The following is a 17,911-nucleotide window of genomic DNA, read 5'->3' on the forward strand; positions in this document are numbered from 1 at the left end:
GTACCTGTTCTTATTCCCCTGACGGGGGGGCCCCTGGGTTTTACTCCTGTCCCAACACTCATGTTTGGAAGTCGATGATAGGAGGCAGGGTTCTCAGATGCCTTTCCATTCTGGGTGGTAGCCTCTCCGGAGGCAGCAGTCCCAGTGTCAGTAGCATCTGTGCTTGGATGAGCGGTGGTGGCCAATGAGTCCATTCTGCAACATGGTTCTAGACATTATTCCAGGAAGAGCAGCCCCAAACCTGGTGTTCCAATCCACCTGGAAGGTCTGTTTACTGCTCAGTTGTTATCTCTTCTGCTTAAATTTAAAACACTTTTTTCTTTGTTTGGCTTGCATCTTGAAACCCACACTGATACCATTTTAGTGGATTTTCTAGTCTGTCTTCAGGTAGACATTTACATACAACATTTGTTTTAGTCTTATTGAGAAGCATACTTAAATGTTGTTGTAATTCTGCACAGTGTTTAAAATTTTGTTGTAAATAATTTTTATGGTTGTTAACTTTTCATTATTCATATGTACCATTCTGTTACCTTATTGTTAATGTAATAAATTGTATTCTCTATTTACTTAACAGATGGAGGACAAAGAATCAATAAACAATTTAGATACTTCATCATCTGACTTCACTATATTACAGGTAAATTGTTATATATCTTAATAATTTTAGAACCAGAGGTTCAGACAGTGTATAGCAATTCTGATAGTCATTGCAAGGTTTGTTTACTTTGTCAGTACCCTTTGTCAGGGGTTTTTGCTTTCTTCTTTTCCCTAAGTATAGTATACTTATGGCCAAGGACTTATCTCTTGGCTTTGACTAGTTGCCTCCCAGCACTGTGGCTTACCAGCTGCTGATAGAAGAACATGTTTTGTGATGTTCCTGTTAATTTCATTGTTGGGGGAGAGACAGCCTGTGTAATCCATACTGGATGGCAGCCCCTGCAAAATGATTATTAGGTGAGATAACCAGGGGGGCACCCCCTCCCTTGGAGAGATTAGCGGGGTATACATGAGGATTCAAGGGGTGGGCAGAGCACTGATGTCACAGCTGGGACAGGTGGAGTCTCAGGAGCTCTGGTCCTGTCCTTGGGAAGTTTTTCTCACAGAAATTACCCAGGTTTCTTTTGATTACTGCATCATCTTGACTGTTCCATTACCATCTCTGTAAATATGAAATCTTAAATGAGAACAAGTGAGGTGAAACTTTCAGGTATGATTTTCCTAAGTATGGATCTTGAGTTTTCTTTTTAATTTTTTGCCAGCCTGTGTACATGTAAATTGTTGGACTACACTTACTTAGATAGCTGTTTAATTTTCAGTAGAAATTTTTGTGAGGAAATGAAAATATAGTCAGCTTTTGCCGATCCTTTTTAAATGTCGCCTATGCTATTTAATTAGAAATTACTTTTCAGACAAGATCTCCGTTTGCTTCTGCCAGGCAGGGGCGAAGGAGATACTGGAAAGCCAGAACTCCAGCCTTGAGGAGGATGCAAACCTCCAGAAAATTTGGTGATGCCAGCTCACCTTTAGAGCTGATGTTTCTCTCCAGCTGTGAAGTGACACAACCATTCCTGATTCAGAAAGGAAAGGGGGAGCCGGATTTTGTCAATTTCTCTAGTGTCTTTCTAGGTCGAAGATGCTCATGTAAAAATGGAAATAACACAATTGCTCCCAGAGGCAAATAGGAATATATTCACTTCCCTCTAGAGAAAGTTAAGAAGAATTGATCATTTGCTTTAGTCATAGAGTCCCAGCATGGGGTAGGATACATGAAAAAATAAAATAAAATAAATGAAACCCCTACTGGCCAGCCACCCAAAAAATAAGTAAATGAAACCACGAGGAAAGCAAACAGTTTTCTAGGGCATCCTAAAATGGCAGGGCGTTTCCCCGTTGGATGGTACAAATTATTCATATCCATTCACTGGGTATATGAGAAGCACCTGTGGTGTGTCCGGTGGGGTGTTTGCTACGAGAGCTATAGAGATGATAAGTCAGTATGGGCCCTGTCCTTGAAGGGCCTGTCCTCTCCACCTGAAGTACGCACATAAATAGAGGGTCGGGAAGAGGCCTGGACTGATGGTTAGGGGCACAGACTCATAATCACATGGCCCTTGCTTAGAGCCCATCCCTGTTTCCCACCTGCTGTGTGTCCTTGGGCAAGTTGCTCCATCCACCTGAGCATCAGTCTCCTAATTTGTAAAAAGGACAATGATACTAATAGTACCAACATCCTAGGGCTGTCTGATGATGAGTATATGTGTATGTAAGGCACTTACATTTATGTCTGGTGTCTAGTCAGCACTCATCAGTATTGGCTGGAATTCCAGAGTAATGTACCTTGTGCATAGAGAATATTGGAGCCTGGGTACCACATATTCAGAAGAAAGGTCTTTTCCTAGGTGCGGCAGCAGCTAGAGTTTGGGTTAGAGAGGGAGCCATTAGGGAAGACTTTCTAGAGGAGATATCTCAGCACTAAATATTGTGGCATGTGTAGGACTTGGTGGGGTAAGGACTGGGGAGGGATGGGCCTCTGGGGAGGGAGGTAACCTGGGGAGCCATTGGCTAAAGGCTTGAGGACACAGAGGGGCATGTGCTTGCTGTGGTACCAGGGTGCAGACAGATTGGAGTGGAGATACTAAAACCAGACACCACCATAGATGAGGAATGGCAATAGCCTGAATTGACAGGGCTTCCTGGGAATAGTGTGAATGGTATTTAGCCACTGGCTCAGTGGGACATTGATTGGAAGAGGAGATGAATGAGGAAGAGAGAATACTGGATAGTGCTGGAGTGCCCAGGTAGGCAGGGGTGGCACCACCATGCAACATAAGAAATGGAGTCAAACCACCTGTGCCCGTATTCTGTCAGTCTTTTGCATTTTCAGAAAGTTAACTCTAGATTCTTTAAACGAAAGAATGATTATCTAATTTGTGTCAGGCATTCTCTTAGACGATAAAAGTAGAAAAGTAAAAACACTGCTCTCCATGAATTTGAGAGTTCAGTATAAAGGGACAGACCAGGCTGGTAATCAGTTCTTCACCATGAAATGTGATCCATTCCCAGGCACTGGGGAAACAGCAGATCCAGGAAGCCAGGTCCCAGCCCCTTAAGAGGAACCAGGACTGTAGGGCTGGGCCTGAATGGGGTGGAGGCCAGCTGTGGGGTCTTTGCTTGAACAAGCGGATTCACCACCTTTTGGATTTGTGAATTTCCAAGGCTATGTTTTTAAGAGTCCCTTTTTAGTTGTAATAGTTTTTAGTTTTAATAAACTACAGGTTTCACCCATCTGGCACAGTCTTATTTATGTATTCTGTTGCAGGAAATTGAAGAGCCATCTTTGGAGCCAGGTACTGTTAAATGAAAATCTTACCAGCGGGGGTTTGGAACCATTCTAGTTTTTCACCTTCTCTAATTTGAATTCTTTAATCTTAAAAAGTTGCCTTACTGTACTGTACATTGTTCTAAAGGTTTACCATCCCGAACATACCAGGATCATAGAGATTGGAAACCCAGCCATATCACCAGATCTGTGAAAGTGGCTAAGTTCTCATGTGACAAAATGTATCGGTGAGATGAAACTATCTCATGCCTTTTTAAATATAAATGGCATCTGAACATACGTAGAAAGAGTTTGCATGCCTCTCAAGAGCTAATACCTCTGTACTCCACAAAACAGATCTTGTGATATTGGGCAGTATCTTAATTTTGTGGTTTTTAATTCAGGCAGTACAGGTAGTGGTAGGGAGATAAATTTTAAAACATTGAGACATAACTGGATTCCAGAAGAGGAAAGAGTTTCTTCATGAGAATTCCAAACAAATACTATTCACTTTCTGGACTGCAAATAACTCAGAGCACCGAAGAAAGAGATTCTGGTTTTCGTGTTGGACTGTTCTGTTAAAAGAAATTCAAAGAAATTTGGAAATTGAGCTGTTCAGTGAATGTTGATACATTCAGTTAAGCAACTTGGACTTTGGAAGCTAAATTTGGAAGAGTCATATATAAACGGCGACAGAATGAAGACTGTCAAGAATCAGCCAGAAGGTGTTGGGGGTTAAATCTCTGGGATGCTTTTCTCTTCCATGTAGCGTAGAGGCTTACCTAGCAGTCGGTCGGAGCGCAGGTAGTGTAACCAGTGTAACTTTGTGTACCCGCGGGTTTTCCAATCTCTGTGTAGCTAGCAGTTCTCTTCGTGTTAGTGTGGCAGCCGTGCCAGTTCCACATTTGTGATTGCTTTATTTCCCTGGTAATTAAACCTTGTGCCATTCTATTCCTGTTAAATCCGTAGAAAATGAGAAAATACTCGACATTTTGGGGGAAACTTGTAAATCTGAGCCAGTAAAAGAAGAAGGTTCCGAGCTGGAGCAGCCATTTGCACAGGATACAAGTAGCGTGGGGCCAGACAGAAAGCTTGCGGAGGAAGAGGACCTTTTTGACAGCGCTCATCCGGAGGAGGGTGATTTAGATTTGGCCAGCGAGTCAACACAAGCTCAGTCGAGCAAGGCAGACACCCTGTTAGCGGTAGTGAAAAGGGAGCCCGTGGAGCAGACAGGCGATGGCGAGAGGACGGACTGTGAGCCTGTAGGGCTAGAGAAGCCAGTTGAGCAGAGTAGTGCGGCCTCCGAGGACGCGGCGGCCTGTAGCGAAGAGGTCGCAGAAGCGCCCACGGAAGCCCCAAGCCCAGAAGCCACAGATAGCAAAGAAGACGTGAAGAAGTTTGATTTTGAAGCTTGTAATGAAGTCCCTCCGGCTCCTAAAGAGTCCTCAACCAGTGAGGGCGCTGATCAGAAAATGAGGTTTGTTTTTTCTCAGTTTTAGACCAGACGCTATCTCCTTTTCATTGGTCATTTAATGACACACATAAGCTGTTTTTTCTGCAATTGGCCAGCCAGACTGATGAAATTGTAGTTTTACTTCTAAAGAATGTTTTATTTCTCTTTGTTTATTTTACACTGATTGCATAATCTTTTTCTTTTTCTCAACCTACCATGGTTGTTTTAATTCTTCCTAATTATCTTTAGCCCAGCAGAATTAATTAACTCCTGTGGGTCTGAAATCTTATGGTTAGGTCAGATTTACAATACAAGTTTGTCGGGGTATCATTTTTTCAGAACTAAATTTCGGGTAGGTATGCAACCTCAGCACATATTTTATTATTTTGAGTTTGTTTCCTGTATGCTTCTTCTTTCCGGAGTGACATTATCTTTTGTCTCTAGTTCTGTCGAAGATGACTCGGATACAAAAAGGCTTTCCAAAGAGGAAAAGGGTAGGTCACCGCGGCAACACCAGTCCCTTGGAGCATGTTTGGCCTCGGCAGCGGCGGGGTATTTGATTCTAGTTCATCACATTCTGCGTTCCTTACCCAGATCATCCTGTGTCTTTCATGAAGTCCTTCTCTGCCGTTAGCTCCACAGGTTCTGGATTGTAGGGACAAATCAGTTCCTAAGAGTGAACCTATTGATTTGATGCGGACACTTGCTTTTGAGAGTGTTTTGAATTCATTGATCCTATAACTGTTTATTAAAATTACTGAGTATTATCACTGTACCAAATTCCTTCTTAATCAGCATTCAGAGTAAAAGAATAAAAATATGGGATAGATGCTACAAGAAAAAAAAAACAGGAGTGTTTTTACAGTGATAGTGGCTGCTTTATGTTAAAAAGCCACCTCCCTTGGTTGTGTAACTAGCCATTTGATAACTTCCTAAGGAAACCGCACGTGGTGCTGACAGCCCCTGACTCACTGCTGTAACTGCCATTTCTGGCAGTGCTGTTGGGCCTGCTGTGCAGCTGCAGAGTTCTTGTGAGGACATTGGGCCAAGCCCCCACCTCCATTTGGCTTTGGGTGCTGCCACTATCTGGGGAGAAATGGGAATCCTGTCTGGTTTGGAATGACCTTCTTTAAGAATCAGGATCTTGTGGGTGTTCTGTTTTTAATCAGAACTTTCTTTTGACATAGGTCGTAGCAGTTGTGGTAGAAATTTCTGGGTTAGTGGACTTTCTTCTACAACCAGAGCTACAGATTTGAAGAATCTTTTCAGCAGATATGGGAAGGTAAGAGCCAGGGGTTTCCTGGAGAAGGAGATATTTTTAAGCCAGTATAGTACAGCTTTCACTTGCGGGTCACTGGCCCCTCTTCGTAAGTACCTTGACACCAGGAGCTTGCATTTGCTGATGGCTGTGCAGGGTATGCCCCGCCATGGTAGAGGAGAGAGGTGTGTGGAAGCTCCCAGGGCTCACATCTGCTTTCTATTTCTCCCCTTCTCTGCAGCTTGTTCCCTCCCATTTGATGGCTTCATGAATCCATTTCTGTGTCCTCAGGACTTCATAGCAGGGAGGGCTGCAGGGGTCGGAGCAAAGGGCAAGAGGTGCTGGTCACCATGTTTGAGAGACAGCAGTGATTAGGAAAGAACCGAAGTGGTGCTGTAGTATAGCACTTAACGGGTTGTGGAGTTCTGACAAGAGATGTGACCCTGACCATGGGCAGTTCACGTCTCCTGTCTGACCCTCACCTCTGCAGCCAGTGGTAGTTCTGGCCCTTCTCATCTACGGCACCTGCCTTTCCTGAGCTCATGAGTGTGGTAGCTCATGGGCAGCTGCTCCAGCCTCCACCATCCCAGGTGCCACCTGGTGGTTGAGGCACCAGGGTTGGCTTTTTTCCCTTATGTTTCCCAGACTTGCCTCCCAAATAAACAATTGCCTCCAGGGTTCTTTGGCTCTCAGAGTCAGTTTTTGGGAGCAGCCAAAGGAAGATTTGGCACAGACTTTTATCTATAATGTAAGGGTTCAACATATCATGATAGAGAAAACTAACAGTATTTACCCTAATTATTGATGTCCAAGAACTAACGAGGACAAACAAAACATGACATGCTTCTATAAATAACTGACGACTCCCTGGGCCTTGGTAATACAAGGTGTATGGCTCGAGAGCCCATGCCCAGTCTCCCCAACTACAGCTCCCTTCCTAATTTCACAGCAGTTCCCAGCGAGTGGACACTCAGCACTGAAGTGTCATCCTGGAGCCTGCACTGTCTTGGGTGCATTGTGGGCTTGATATTGGTTAAATAGGGGACCAGACCACTCTGAAACCTTTGTTTGGAGCTAAGATTTTGTGTGGCATAAGAAACGTGAATACTGGCTACAGCTGCAGGCTCTTGTGGGACTTTGCTGAGCCATGGTATCTTCTGCCTCAAAGTGCAAGCCTAACTTCAGCTTGCTGGAGTTGTGGGGAGAATAGAGTAGCATGGAAAAGATATGTGTGTAGTGTCTGAAACATGTCATTGAATCTTGTTATGTTACTGCCGTGATGGTTTCTTTGTTCTAGAGTGGTTCGCAGACCTGTCCTTAGGTCAATCTCTGTAGCTCTCTCTTCCTACTTTATTTGCCCACATGTCACCTCTCCATAGCTTGCTTCTCACATAGCATGATCATATACTTAGAATCATTTCCTCATGGCATGTAAGCCATAATAAAGGAATGCTGGCACAACTCTGTTTCATTTCGCTTTCCTCTCTGCTCCTCCACACTGCCATCCTGGTCCCTGCAGGGAACTTAGAGGAGTGGCTAGAAGGGGAAGGAGGTCCTTTGAAGAGCAACAGTGAGACAACAGCATTTTCCTCCCCGGTCCATATCTGCCACTTGTCAGACACCTGGTGACCTGACTTTTCTGCTGACCCTCATCCCAGGGCTGGCATCAGGACTTGGGGTCAATCAGAGGAAAGCAGCGTCACTCCCTTCATGCCCCTCAGTGGGCTTTCTCCTGTGAACCGTGTTGCCCTGTGCATTTTGAGCAGTGGGTATTGGGGTCTGTGCCTGTGTGGGCTTCGTGTCCAAACTGCATTTGCATGCTTTCTTTGAGGTGGTGGGCGCCAAGGTTGTGACAAATGCCCGGAGTCCTGGAGCTCGCTGTTATGGCTTTGTGACAATGTCCACAGCAGAAGAGGCGACAAAATGCATTAACCACCTACACAAAACAGAGCTCCATGGGAAGATGATCTCAGTGGAAAAAGTGAGTGACAATTTTCTTCCTGGGATGTGGCCAATTTTAGCAAATAATGTTATACTTGCACTTGATTCTTTTTCAGGCAAAAAATGAACCTGCTGGGAAGAAAACCTCTGACAAGAGAGATGGTGAGGGGAGGAAGGAGAAGTCGAGCAACAGCGACAGGTATTCCTCCTCCCTGACAAAAGTCAAGAGAGAGAAGACTGGGGAAGATGACCAGTCCTTGATTTGATATCCTTCAAATTTTTCATAGGTGGAGTAGACTGAATATAAGTGACTGATTCTCTGTGGAACCCCTTGCCCCCTTTATTTTTTTAAATCTGGTCAAAAGGCTTTCATTACCAGTAGCTGGGGAGGATTTCCTCACCCCAGTCACTTGCTGCTTGTTGCAGAGTCCAGTCAGGTCTGGTCTGATTCCCTAAATACCTGACCTGCTCTAACACACTTCTGTGTCGGGGTTATTATAGATCTGCAAACTTTAAGAGGGACGATAAAGCCGACAGAAAAGATGATGCTAAAAAGGCTGAAGATGGAAGTGGAGAAAAGAGTAAAGACCAAGATGATCAGAAACCTGGCCCCTCTGAGCGATCTCGAGCTACAAAATCAGGTAGCCAGCTGATCTATAATTTCATCTTGTTTTCTGTTTCTAGCCAGTGTAGCTTGTTAATTAGCTATCACTGGGTGGCACCACAAACTAGATTCATTTTGCATAGAGTTAAGAGTATTTTTTTCTCATTTGGGTGCTTTTTTCTTACCATGTGTTTACTCTTTCCTATAGGAAGTCGAGGAACCGAGCGGACTGTAGTAATGGACAAGTCGAAAGGGGTGCCTGTTATTAGTGTGAAAACATCTGGATCCAAAGAGAGAGTGAGTGTTAATTTTATAACTCGGGTATTTAGAGGTTTTGTTTGTTTGTTTTTCGGTTTACTTTGTTGTGTTTATTTTAGGGAATTCTTGAGTTTAATTTGAGAAAAGCTATCTACCTTTTCAGAAATGGAGAAGTCTTGAACTTTGAAAAACATGGAGAAAGTTTTAAAAGCTTTCCTTTATACTTAATTTTGCTCTAGCGATGATTTTTCCTTTTTATTTTTAAAGCTAACTTTAAAGTTCAAAAATATAGGAGCAGTTGACTTTTTCCCTGAACGTTTCAGCAGCTCTCCATCATGCATTCCTGCACCCAGCCCAAATAGGCACCTCCATGTGTGACCCATCCAACCTTTCCCGCCAACCTCTAATCCTAGTCTCCACCTTGGTTTAGTCCCATACTCTTTTCCCTTTACAGACAGACTGCCCCACAGAACACTGGATCACAAAGTGTCTGTCTTAGATACTTACCACCTCACTTTGCCTGCCATCAGGGTAATGGGCAGCTGCCGATGTTCATAAGATCAACTTTTGGTAGCCTTACAACTGTTTTGGGAGTGGGGGGCAAACCAGTATGGGGATCCGAACCCTTGACCTTAGTATTCTTAACACTGTGTTCTAACCTACTGAGCTAACCAGCCAGCCCCTGTCGCTTTACAGCTTTAATAGATGTGGGTCAGGAGTTCTTAAGACCACCCCCGCATTCAGTGATTCATTAAGATGACCACTAGACTTAGCATATAGTTGTGCTCACGGCTAAGATCAACTACAGTCCTGTAGTAAGGACACACAGTCAGATCCTAAGGGGAAAAAGACACCGGCAGAGTCTGGAGGGACCCCGTGCAGGCTTCTTTGTGTTCTCTTCCTCCTGTGGGGCCCACACGGCAGTGAAAATGCAGCAACATGTGTGATGCTTCTGTCCAGGGAAGCCCATTAGAGCTTCAGTGCCCAAGGGTTTTATTGCAGGCTAGTGACAGGCACCCTCTGTCTGGGATGTACCCAAATTCCTGACTCCCAGAAGGAAAGCTATTGTTAGCATGGTGTAGCACAGTGAGCCACCCTCACCAGTTACCTGGGGACACACTGAGAGCCAAGTTCCCAGTTGCCAGCTTGCTCACAGACCCTTCTAAGGGCAGCTTTGGGGGCCGGCCTGTAGCTCACTCAGGAGAGTGTGGTGCTGATAATACCAAGCCAAGGGTTAAGATCCCCTTACCAATCATCTTTTAAAAAAAATTTTTTTTTTTAAAGCAGCTTTGGGCCTCTGTGTCAGCCCTGTGCCACACAGAGGGCAAACCATTTAAGCTCTTGAATGCTATGGATCAGTTCAGGCCGGCCTTTCATTATGGAAGCCTTTTGTCTGTGTTTGTGCAAATATTTTAATATACTATAGCCTCTTACTCTCATTTTATAAAAAATGATTGGAAGCCTGGCCAGTTAGCTCAGTTAGTTAGAGCACAGCCTTATGACACCAGGGTCACAGGTTTGGATCCCTGTACCAGCCAGCTGGGGGCGGGGGGAAGATTGGAAAAATGAAAGTATGGGTTCTAGGGCTAAAGTTGGTAGCTCTTATAAAAATGTAATCGGCATAAATAAGGAAATTGTCAAACGTACCAGAGTGGCCTCATTTGGGAACTCACTAGTGGTTTAGTTAGGAGAGAAAAGTACAAAATTAAGGAATTTATTTTGAATGCAAAAGACAAAGCATAAAGAATATTTTTTTGATCTTATGGAAAGTTTTAGAAGGAAACACTCATTTCCATTTTGACTATTGAGTATAGTTGATGGGTCATATTTTAGCATTAAATATTGAAGAAATTCTTTGTCTTTCAGTTATGATAAGCAAAGCATGAGGTTTCTTTAGAGAGAGCACCTCTTTGTCTGATTGCTTCATTAGTCATCATGTAGGATCTCTGCATTCGATGCTTGGACATGGGCATATGTGATTCTTCCTGTTCCCTTTTCATTTCTACCTTAACTTTCTAATGTTCTTTGGTGACCTAGGCTTCCAAAAGCCAGGATCGCAAATCGGCCAGCAGAGAGAAGCGGTCTGTTGTGTCCTTTGATAAGGTCAAAGAGCCTCGGAAGTCAAGAGACTCAGAGTCCCGTAGGTGAGTCAGAATCCAGGAATGTTCACTGATTCAGTTGTTTCCCTAGACTGTGATCCATAAGCATGTCCTTTGGGTGGAATATTACTTTAAACCTTTTTGCTCCTTTGGCTTTCGGTTAACAGACTTGTATTTTGACTTTCATCTTATGGCTCTTTTCAACTGATTTTGTGCAGATGGGCCCATCTCTTCCCAAAGATTATAGAAGGTAACAAAGGCAAGGAGATGGAATACCTACCTGGTTCAGTAGTGCTGCTTAACCAGAAATACCAAATTTGCTCCAGAAGCTGTGAAAAGGGAAAAAACAGTGAGATAGACCCAAAGAGCACTCTGAAAGATCCTTATCCTTAAATAAACCAAGAAAAATGTCATAATTTTTTAAAAAACTAAACACAAATGTTGTTGGTCATATTGAGTTATAGTTAATCCATCTTTCCTATAAAGAAGAAATGTTTAAACTACAGTTTAAAAAATAAGAATCATTAATATATTTTTTTTAATGCGGTAGAGTAAAAGCGAAAGGGGCAGGGGAACAGTTTTTGTGATGCCCCACATAGGATTTTTTGTCTAAAAGGGAGAAGCAGCAGGTAAAGGAACATGCAGCTTTGGTGGCGTAATTGGCAGATTGATCAGCAGAACCAGATCCAAGAATACTGAGAATTTAACATGATAAAAGTAACCATGCCACTAGTGAAGAGAGGACCGACTCCTCCAGACAGCTTCCGATCACTCGGGGGTGTGGGCTGTGCCTTTGGATAGTCCTCTGGATCCCTGCCTGTTGCATCCTTCACAGAAGGATGGACTTATGGGTGGACCGATGACCGAACATAGAAGTAAAAACCATTAAGTCAGTCATGTAATATGAAAGTAAATATATTTACAAATTTAAATATATTTATGAATTTGGGGTTTAGAAGGCCTTAAAAGTCATAAAGGAGAAGCTGACTAAATCAAAATTAAATTTCTGTACTGTGGAAAACCATAGGGAAAGTCAAAAGACATGACAGATGGGAATAAAAGTGATTTGAAGTAAACGTAATAAATCAATAAGAAAACATCCCAACAGAAAAATGGACAGAAGCTGTGAAGGCGGTTCACAGAAGGGGCATGTGGGTGTCCATGAAACATAGGAAAAGTTGTTCAGTCTTGCTAGGGATCAGGGGAATGCAAATTAACACAGCACTGATAGCATTTTTTCACTTCACTGTAATTGGACTCAACATGAGTTAAGCTGTGAGGAGACTGGTATTCTGTCAGGGCAAGTGTAAGTGGGCACAGGTGACCTGGAGGGACAATCCACAGTAGCACAGACTTCTACCTGCTAGAACATTCCAGACCCACAGATTCCACTTCTGTATCCCTGCCCTAGAGGAACATGTGCACAGCAAAGTGTGGGCATGAGTGTTCGTCTTGTGAGGTGGTGAGTGCTGGTTGCATGAAGCATGGCCTCTCCATACCGTGGGCTTCCTCCTGAATGTGTGTCTGTAGATGCCCAGAAGCAGGCCCACAGGGGGAGGGAGGGTCCAGGACGTGTTGAGTGAACTAAGGGAGTGCAGCCATTTTTATCCAAAACAGACACTAAACCAGGCCAGATTATATATTTCTGCTGGTACTAATATGTCTGTAAGCCCATATACAAAGGACTAAAAAAAGATGATCTAGCAACTGTCTTCTCTCTTACATATACAAATACTGGAAGGAAATGCACTAAAATATGATCTATATCACTGTAAGAATATAGCTGGTGGTGTCCTCATGCCCAGGCAGGGTGGTCCCGCCCAGCTTCAGGGCTGGTGCTTAATAAATATCATCAAAAGATTTAGATTCTGGGGCACCAGCCACATTTCAACAATGACAAGTTTAAGCTGGTTTAGGGAGCAAAGATCCTAATTCAGACTCACTTGCTGTGAAAAGTATGTTCTGTTTCTTATTTTTAATTGGCTATTTCATGGGATCACATGTCAGACTGCAGAAAATGTTGGAGAAATGAGGCCCAGTTCACATTACAGCTGATGACCTCTTCGCTGTCATCTGGCTAGTCAGGGACCAAGCTGGAAGCAGAGCCTGTGCCTGCATTCCTGGGATCTTCTGCTGTTTTATAGCAGCTGTTGGCCCCAAACTCATTCTCCCCACTGGACAGTGCATTTCTGCTCAAGCCCTTGAGTCTTCACTGCCTCCGTGGCCCCAAGTTTAAGTCTGCCTTGGGGCTAGGTTGGACAAAGGCCTGGTGGTAAACTCGTAGGCTCCTCCCTGCAGCTCTGCTGTCTTGCTGCAGGGTGCGCGAGCGCAGCGAGTGGGAGCAGCGCATGCAAGCGCAGTGGGAGCGCGAGGAGCGGGAGCGGCTTGAGATCGCCCGCGAGAGGCTGGCCTTCCAGCGGCAGCGGCTGGAGCGGGAGCGCATGGAGCGGGAGCGGCTGGAGCGGGAGCGCATGCACGTGGAGCAAGAGCGCCGGCGGGAGCAGGAGCGCATCCACCGTGAGCGGGAGGAGCTGCGGCGTCAGCAGGAGCTGCGCTACGAGCAGGAGCGGCGGCCCGTGGCGCGGCGGCCCTATGACGTGGATGGCCGGTAAGCTGAGCCACCACACTCTGGCCCTCGGGTGGCCGGTGGCATTCAGAATCACATGTTACCGAACCCCGAATCCTGTCAGTGTGAGATCTTTAAAAGGAAACAGGTACATGCTGCAACCCAGTTCACTGCTCTGTACTCCAGCAGGGATTCGGAGATGGTTTGAGCTCAGTAAAGACTGGAGTGGATAAAGAAGTGCTGATTAAATCATTAGGTTTAAATCCAAACACATACCCTCCTAGGAGGTAAGCTGGGTCACCCAGAACATACAAAATGAATGCTGGAAAGGTGACCAGTGATCAAACAGCACCTCCTTTTGGGGCCCCTCCATGTTTTCTAATCTGTTGTAATTTGTTTTTGTTTACTGTAGTAATGAGATTAGTTTTAATTCTTCACACATACTGATGAGAAGTGTGAGTGCAGAAAGGCTAAACACCAGTGAAAAGGGGGCTGCATTCACAACTTGCATTCGGGAATCGGGGATAATTTCGGCATTGGTTCTATCTATCAAGCTTGCTGCTCGCCTTCCAACTTTGTGGACCATCAGGGTAGTAGAGATGACAAGTGCACTCGAGAGCTCCTGGGGGTAGAGGGCTCGCTATTTTCCCAATAGGTGGTGGCTGTGTGGGTTCCCTGAAGCTGTCTGCAGGTGGCACATGCGACAGCCTGTTTAACTAATCACCCCCTGTTGGGAGAGCCAGTGCCCTTCAGAGGCAGAGAATGTTATCACTCAGTCACTGGGTTCACATCAACAATAATACTGTCTTTGTGAAATTCTTGTTCTGTGCAGTGACGGGGCCAGGGACAGTTTGAAACTTTAGTTCACCAGCTCTCCCAAAAGTACTATATTTGGAGGAGAAATGCCTTTATCCCTATCTTGTATCCCCTACAGGCGAGACGATGCCTATTGGCCAGAAGCCAAGCGGGCTGCACTGGATGAGCGCTACCACTCTGACTTTACCCGCCAGGATCGCTTCCATGACTTTGACCATAGAGACCGAGGCCGCTACCCAGACAGGTCAGTCGGCTGTGCAGGTTTTTTGTTTTTCCTGGCTCATTCTCTGACTGGGAACAAGTACTAACTGTTCTGAGCTAACCAAACCCAGTTGATCCATCCCGAAATGGGCTCAGGAATTGCCTGCATTCAGTTCGAGAAACGTTGCTTTCCATTTGGGGGTCCAATCGATCAGCCTCTGTGAGCAGTCCTCCTCCTGTCCTTATGGTTTGATTAAAATTCTCTTTTTCAGGAGAGAAGGTTCAAGGTCAATGATGGGAGAAAGAGAAGGACAGGTAAGTCAAAGCTAGTTTTAGCCACAGTTTTCAACAGAGAATTGAATTTCTTCCCTTCTACATGCTTTTTCCTGTTCTCACTTGAACAAGAGAAAAAGTGAAGAAAAGAAAAAGTACAGCACCTTCCAAGTGGGATGAAAACTTGGATTATTTGTTTTTGGTCTTGGCTCTCAGTGCAGTTACTCTGAAGCCTTTTTGGCCTTGACCCTGAGGTCCTATATGCCATACTAAGTAGCTACACTGGTATGACAGTGCTGGAAAGCCTTTGTGTACATTTGACCTGGCTCTGTTGGAACGTACCTGGTAAGCCATGCAGCTCACTCAGACAAGATCTTTCTGTGCTGTGGGCTCATCTGCTCCACATGAGCCTGGTGAGGCTGTGGTCCCTGTGTCTGTTCTTGAGGGACTTTCCTGTGTGTTTGAGTCATGGAGAATAAGGGCACCCTCCATCAGCCTGGGGCCCTGATTAGCTTTGAGAAACAATTAAGTCTGGTCCATGCTCATTCTCATTCCAAGACTGGCACCTTAGAAGAGTAAGCTTAATTTCCTCCTGTCCTCTATCTTACATTTAGATTGAGGGTTTCCCAATAGACTCTCGATCTTTAGTGGATGTTCTTGAAAAATTGGGAGTAGGAAGGAAGACTGGTCAGGACATTGTTGTGGCGGAGTTGATGACCTTCCTATAGGTCGTTCCTCTTCCATGTTTGCATTTCCTTGACTCTAGTATATGCTTCACTTTTCAATCTCATTCTCCTCCCTTGGTTCCTTAACATACCTGGGGATAGCTAAGCTCTTAGCATTATCTTTGGGGTCCTCTGCTCCCAAGGAGGAATTTTGTGACCCTCACGTGCTTCCTCTGTTCCACAGAGGTAAATCTTAACATGCAGTGAAACCTAGAACTAGTCTTCTGGTTTTCTTTGGTGGAGCAGTATAGCACGATGGTTAAATGTCCAGGCTCCGGAATTGGACAGAACTGGTGCCACCACTTCTGGCTGAGCCTGTGTCCCCTGCTGTGAAATGAGGGTAATTATTCCTCCAGTGTGGGGGGTGGAAGATTTAAATGCGGTGATGTGCAGCCTCCGTAGCGTGTGTGCACATTTCCTCACATGTGGTGCTTGATTGTCACTGGCTATTTTCATACTTTTCATTATTATATAATGCTCTCCAGAAACTGAAAAGCAGTTCCGTTTTTTTCCCTTACATACACGTCATAAATAAGCCATCAGTGCTGCCCCAAATGGCAAATGGCTGCAGAGAAAAAAAGTCACAGAAAGAAAAAACTAGCACAGAATTTCAGGGCGTTGTTGAACTGTTATGTGGATTCATGGGACAGAAAATGTTTAAATTTTGAGATACTAGGAAGAGATGGAAATGGCTAAATAGTTAAAGAACTAAGGTCTTGCTAAATCTAAATTTCCCCTACTTTGTACTAAGTGCTGTCTTGTCTAGGTTTTTTTTTTTTTTTCCCATGTTAATCATATGTTTTATTTAACTCAGTATGTCCCAATCATTTCAACATGTAATTAGTATAAAAAAATTATTAATGACATAATTTACATTCTTTTTCTCATACTAAAAATCTTTGAAATCCATTGTGTATTTTATACTTACATCTCAATACAAGTACTGAAAGTTCATCAGAATTACTTTATCACAGGGCCGAGCCCATGGCGCACTAGGGAGAGTGTGGCGCTGGGAGCGCAGCAGTGCTCCCGCCACGGGTTCGGATCCTATATAGGAATGGCCGGTGCACTCACTGGCTGAGTACCAGTCACAAAAAAGACAGGAAAAAAAAAAAAAAGAATTACTTTATCATATTTACATTTCATAAAATTTACAGTTGGGTTAAGTAGATTCATATAACCCAAGTATGCATAGTTGTAAAACTTTTCCAATAACAGTTTTATTTATTTATTTATTTATTTTTAAAATTTTTACTGAATCAAAATTGATTATGCATATTTTTGGGGTTCAGCATTGAGATATGTTGATCAAATCAATGTTATTACTAGCATATATATTGTTACAAATCATAATTATTCTTTATGCCCCTCGTCCAATCTCTCCCCATCCCCCCTCTCCCTACTCCTCCCCTAATTACCCTAGATTTCTTCTCTTCTTCTGAAAGAATAATGGTTACTTTGTTGATTTGTTGCCTAGATGATCTGTCCAATGCTGAGATGTGTGATCAGGTCCCCCAATATTATAGAGCAGATGTTTCTTCTGTCACTCTGAAATGGGCTTTATGGAGAGAGACATCCTATTCTTTTCTTTATCTCTGCTGGTGACTCTCCTTGTGTCAGTGCACTCCGTGGCTGGAGGACTATCTGAGTGGTGGTTGTGGTGTCTAGCTGCTTTCGCGGCAGCCATGGTTATTGTGATGTCTGTGGTGGGCTACCCACATGGAGGTGATGTTTTTGGCATGCTCCTTGGTGCTGGTGGTGTGCCTGGTTGTGGGGAGTGTCTGGTCCCCAGCTCCATGCGTTGGGTCTCTGGGCAGGCCCCGAGGTGCTGGCATGGTGTGCCTGGTGGTGGGAGGGGGGTCTGGTCCCCGCTCCATACCTTGGGTCCCTGGGCAGGCCCCGAGGCACTGGTGCAGTGTACCTGACTGTGGGTGGGGGGAGGTGTCTGGTCCCCTTCTCCATACCTCTGGTCCCCAGGTGGGCCCAAGGTGCTGGGGTGGTGTGCCTGGATGTGGGAGTAGGGTCCAGTCCCTGGCTCCATGCCTCATGTCCCTTGGCGGGCCCCAGGTGCTGGTGATGTGCCTGAGCCAGAACTAATTTTTTGTCCTTTGCTTACTTCTAAAACAGGGGAACTTCTTATGGGAACCAGTACTTGAGCTGTGTTTTTGGGCTAAATTGCCGCTTTGCTGCTGTTTCCCTAGGGAAGGCTTTTTGCGCAGCTCAGGGTTTAATGGTGACCTTATAGGTATCCGTGGCTCTCCAGAGACCCAGTGACCTGGGTTGTGTAGAAACGCTGATCTTAGTTTTTTCATCAAACCGCACCCCATGCAATTCTGCATTCCCGACCTCTGAGTGGTCCTTCTGCACTCCCGAGTCTCCTCTGAGTAGTCCTGCG

The 17,911-nt window shown here is 44.7% G+C and overlaps 1 protein-coding gene across 4 annotated transcripts in view; it reads left to right on the top strand.

Annotated features, from left to right (window-relative positions):
* Positions 1-17,911, top strand: part of SAFB (scaffold attachment factor B) — a 37,662-nt gene that overhangs the window by 15,263 nt on the left and 4,488 nt on the right. For all 4 annotated transcript variants that reach the window (XM_063110208.1, XM_063110209.1, XM_063110210.1 and 1 more), the window contains 13 exons: positions 578-640; positions 3,323-3,350; positions 4,292-4,799; positions 5,220-5,269; positions 5,963-6,057; positions 7,865-8,014; positions 8,091-8,173; positions 8,476-8,615; positions 8,787-8,875; positions 10,874-10,980; positions 13,253-13,543; positions 14,436-14,561; positions 14,791-14,833. In XM_063110208.1, the coding sequence (XP_062966278.1) occupies positions 578-640; positions 3,323-3,350; positions 4,292-4,799; positions 5,220-5,269; positions 5,963-6,057; positions 7,865-8,014; positions 8,091-8,173; positions 8,476-8,615; positions 8,787-8,875; positions 10,874-10,980; positions 13,253-13,543; positions 14,436-14,561; positions 14,791-14,833 (1,773 nt within the window). The remainder of the gene's footprint in view (positions 1-577; positions 641-3,322; positions 3,351-4,291; positions 4,800-5,219; positions 5,270-5,962; positions 6,058-7,864; positions 8,015-8,090; positions 8,174-8,475; positions 8,616-8,786; positions 8,876-10,873; positions 10,981-13,252; positions 13,544-14,435; positions 14,562-14,790; positions 14,834-17,911) is intronic.

The sequence above is a fragment of the Cynocephalus volans genome, chromosome 10 (assembly GCF_027409185.1).
Source record: "Cynocephalus volans isolate mCynVol1 chromosome 10, mCynVol1.pri, whole genome shotgun sequence".
In the NCBI taxonomy this organism is placed as follows: Eukaryota; Metazoa; Chordata; class Mammalia; order Dermoptera; family Cynocephalidae; genus Cynocephalus; species Cynocephalus volans.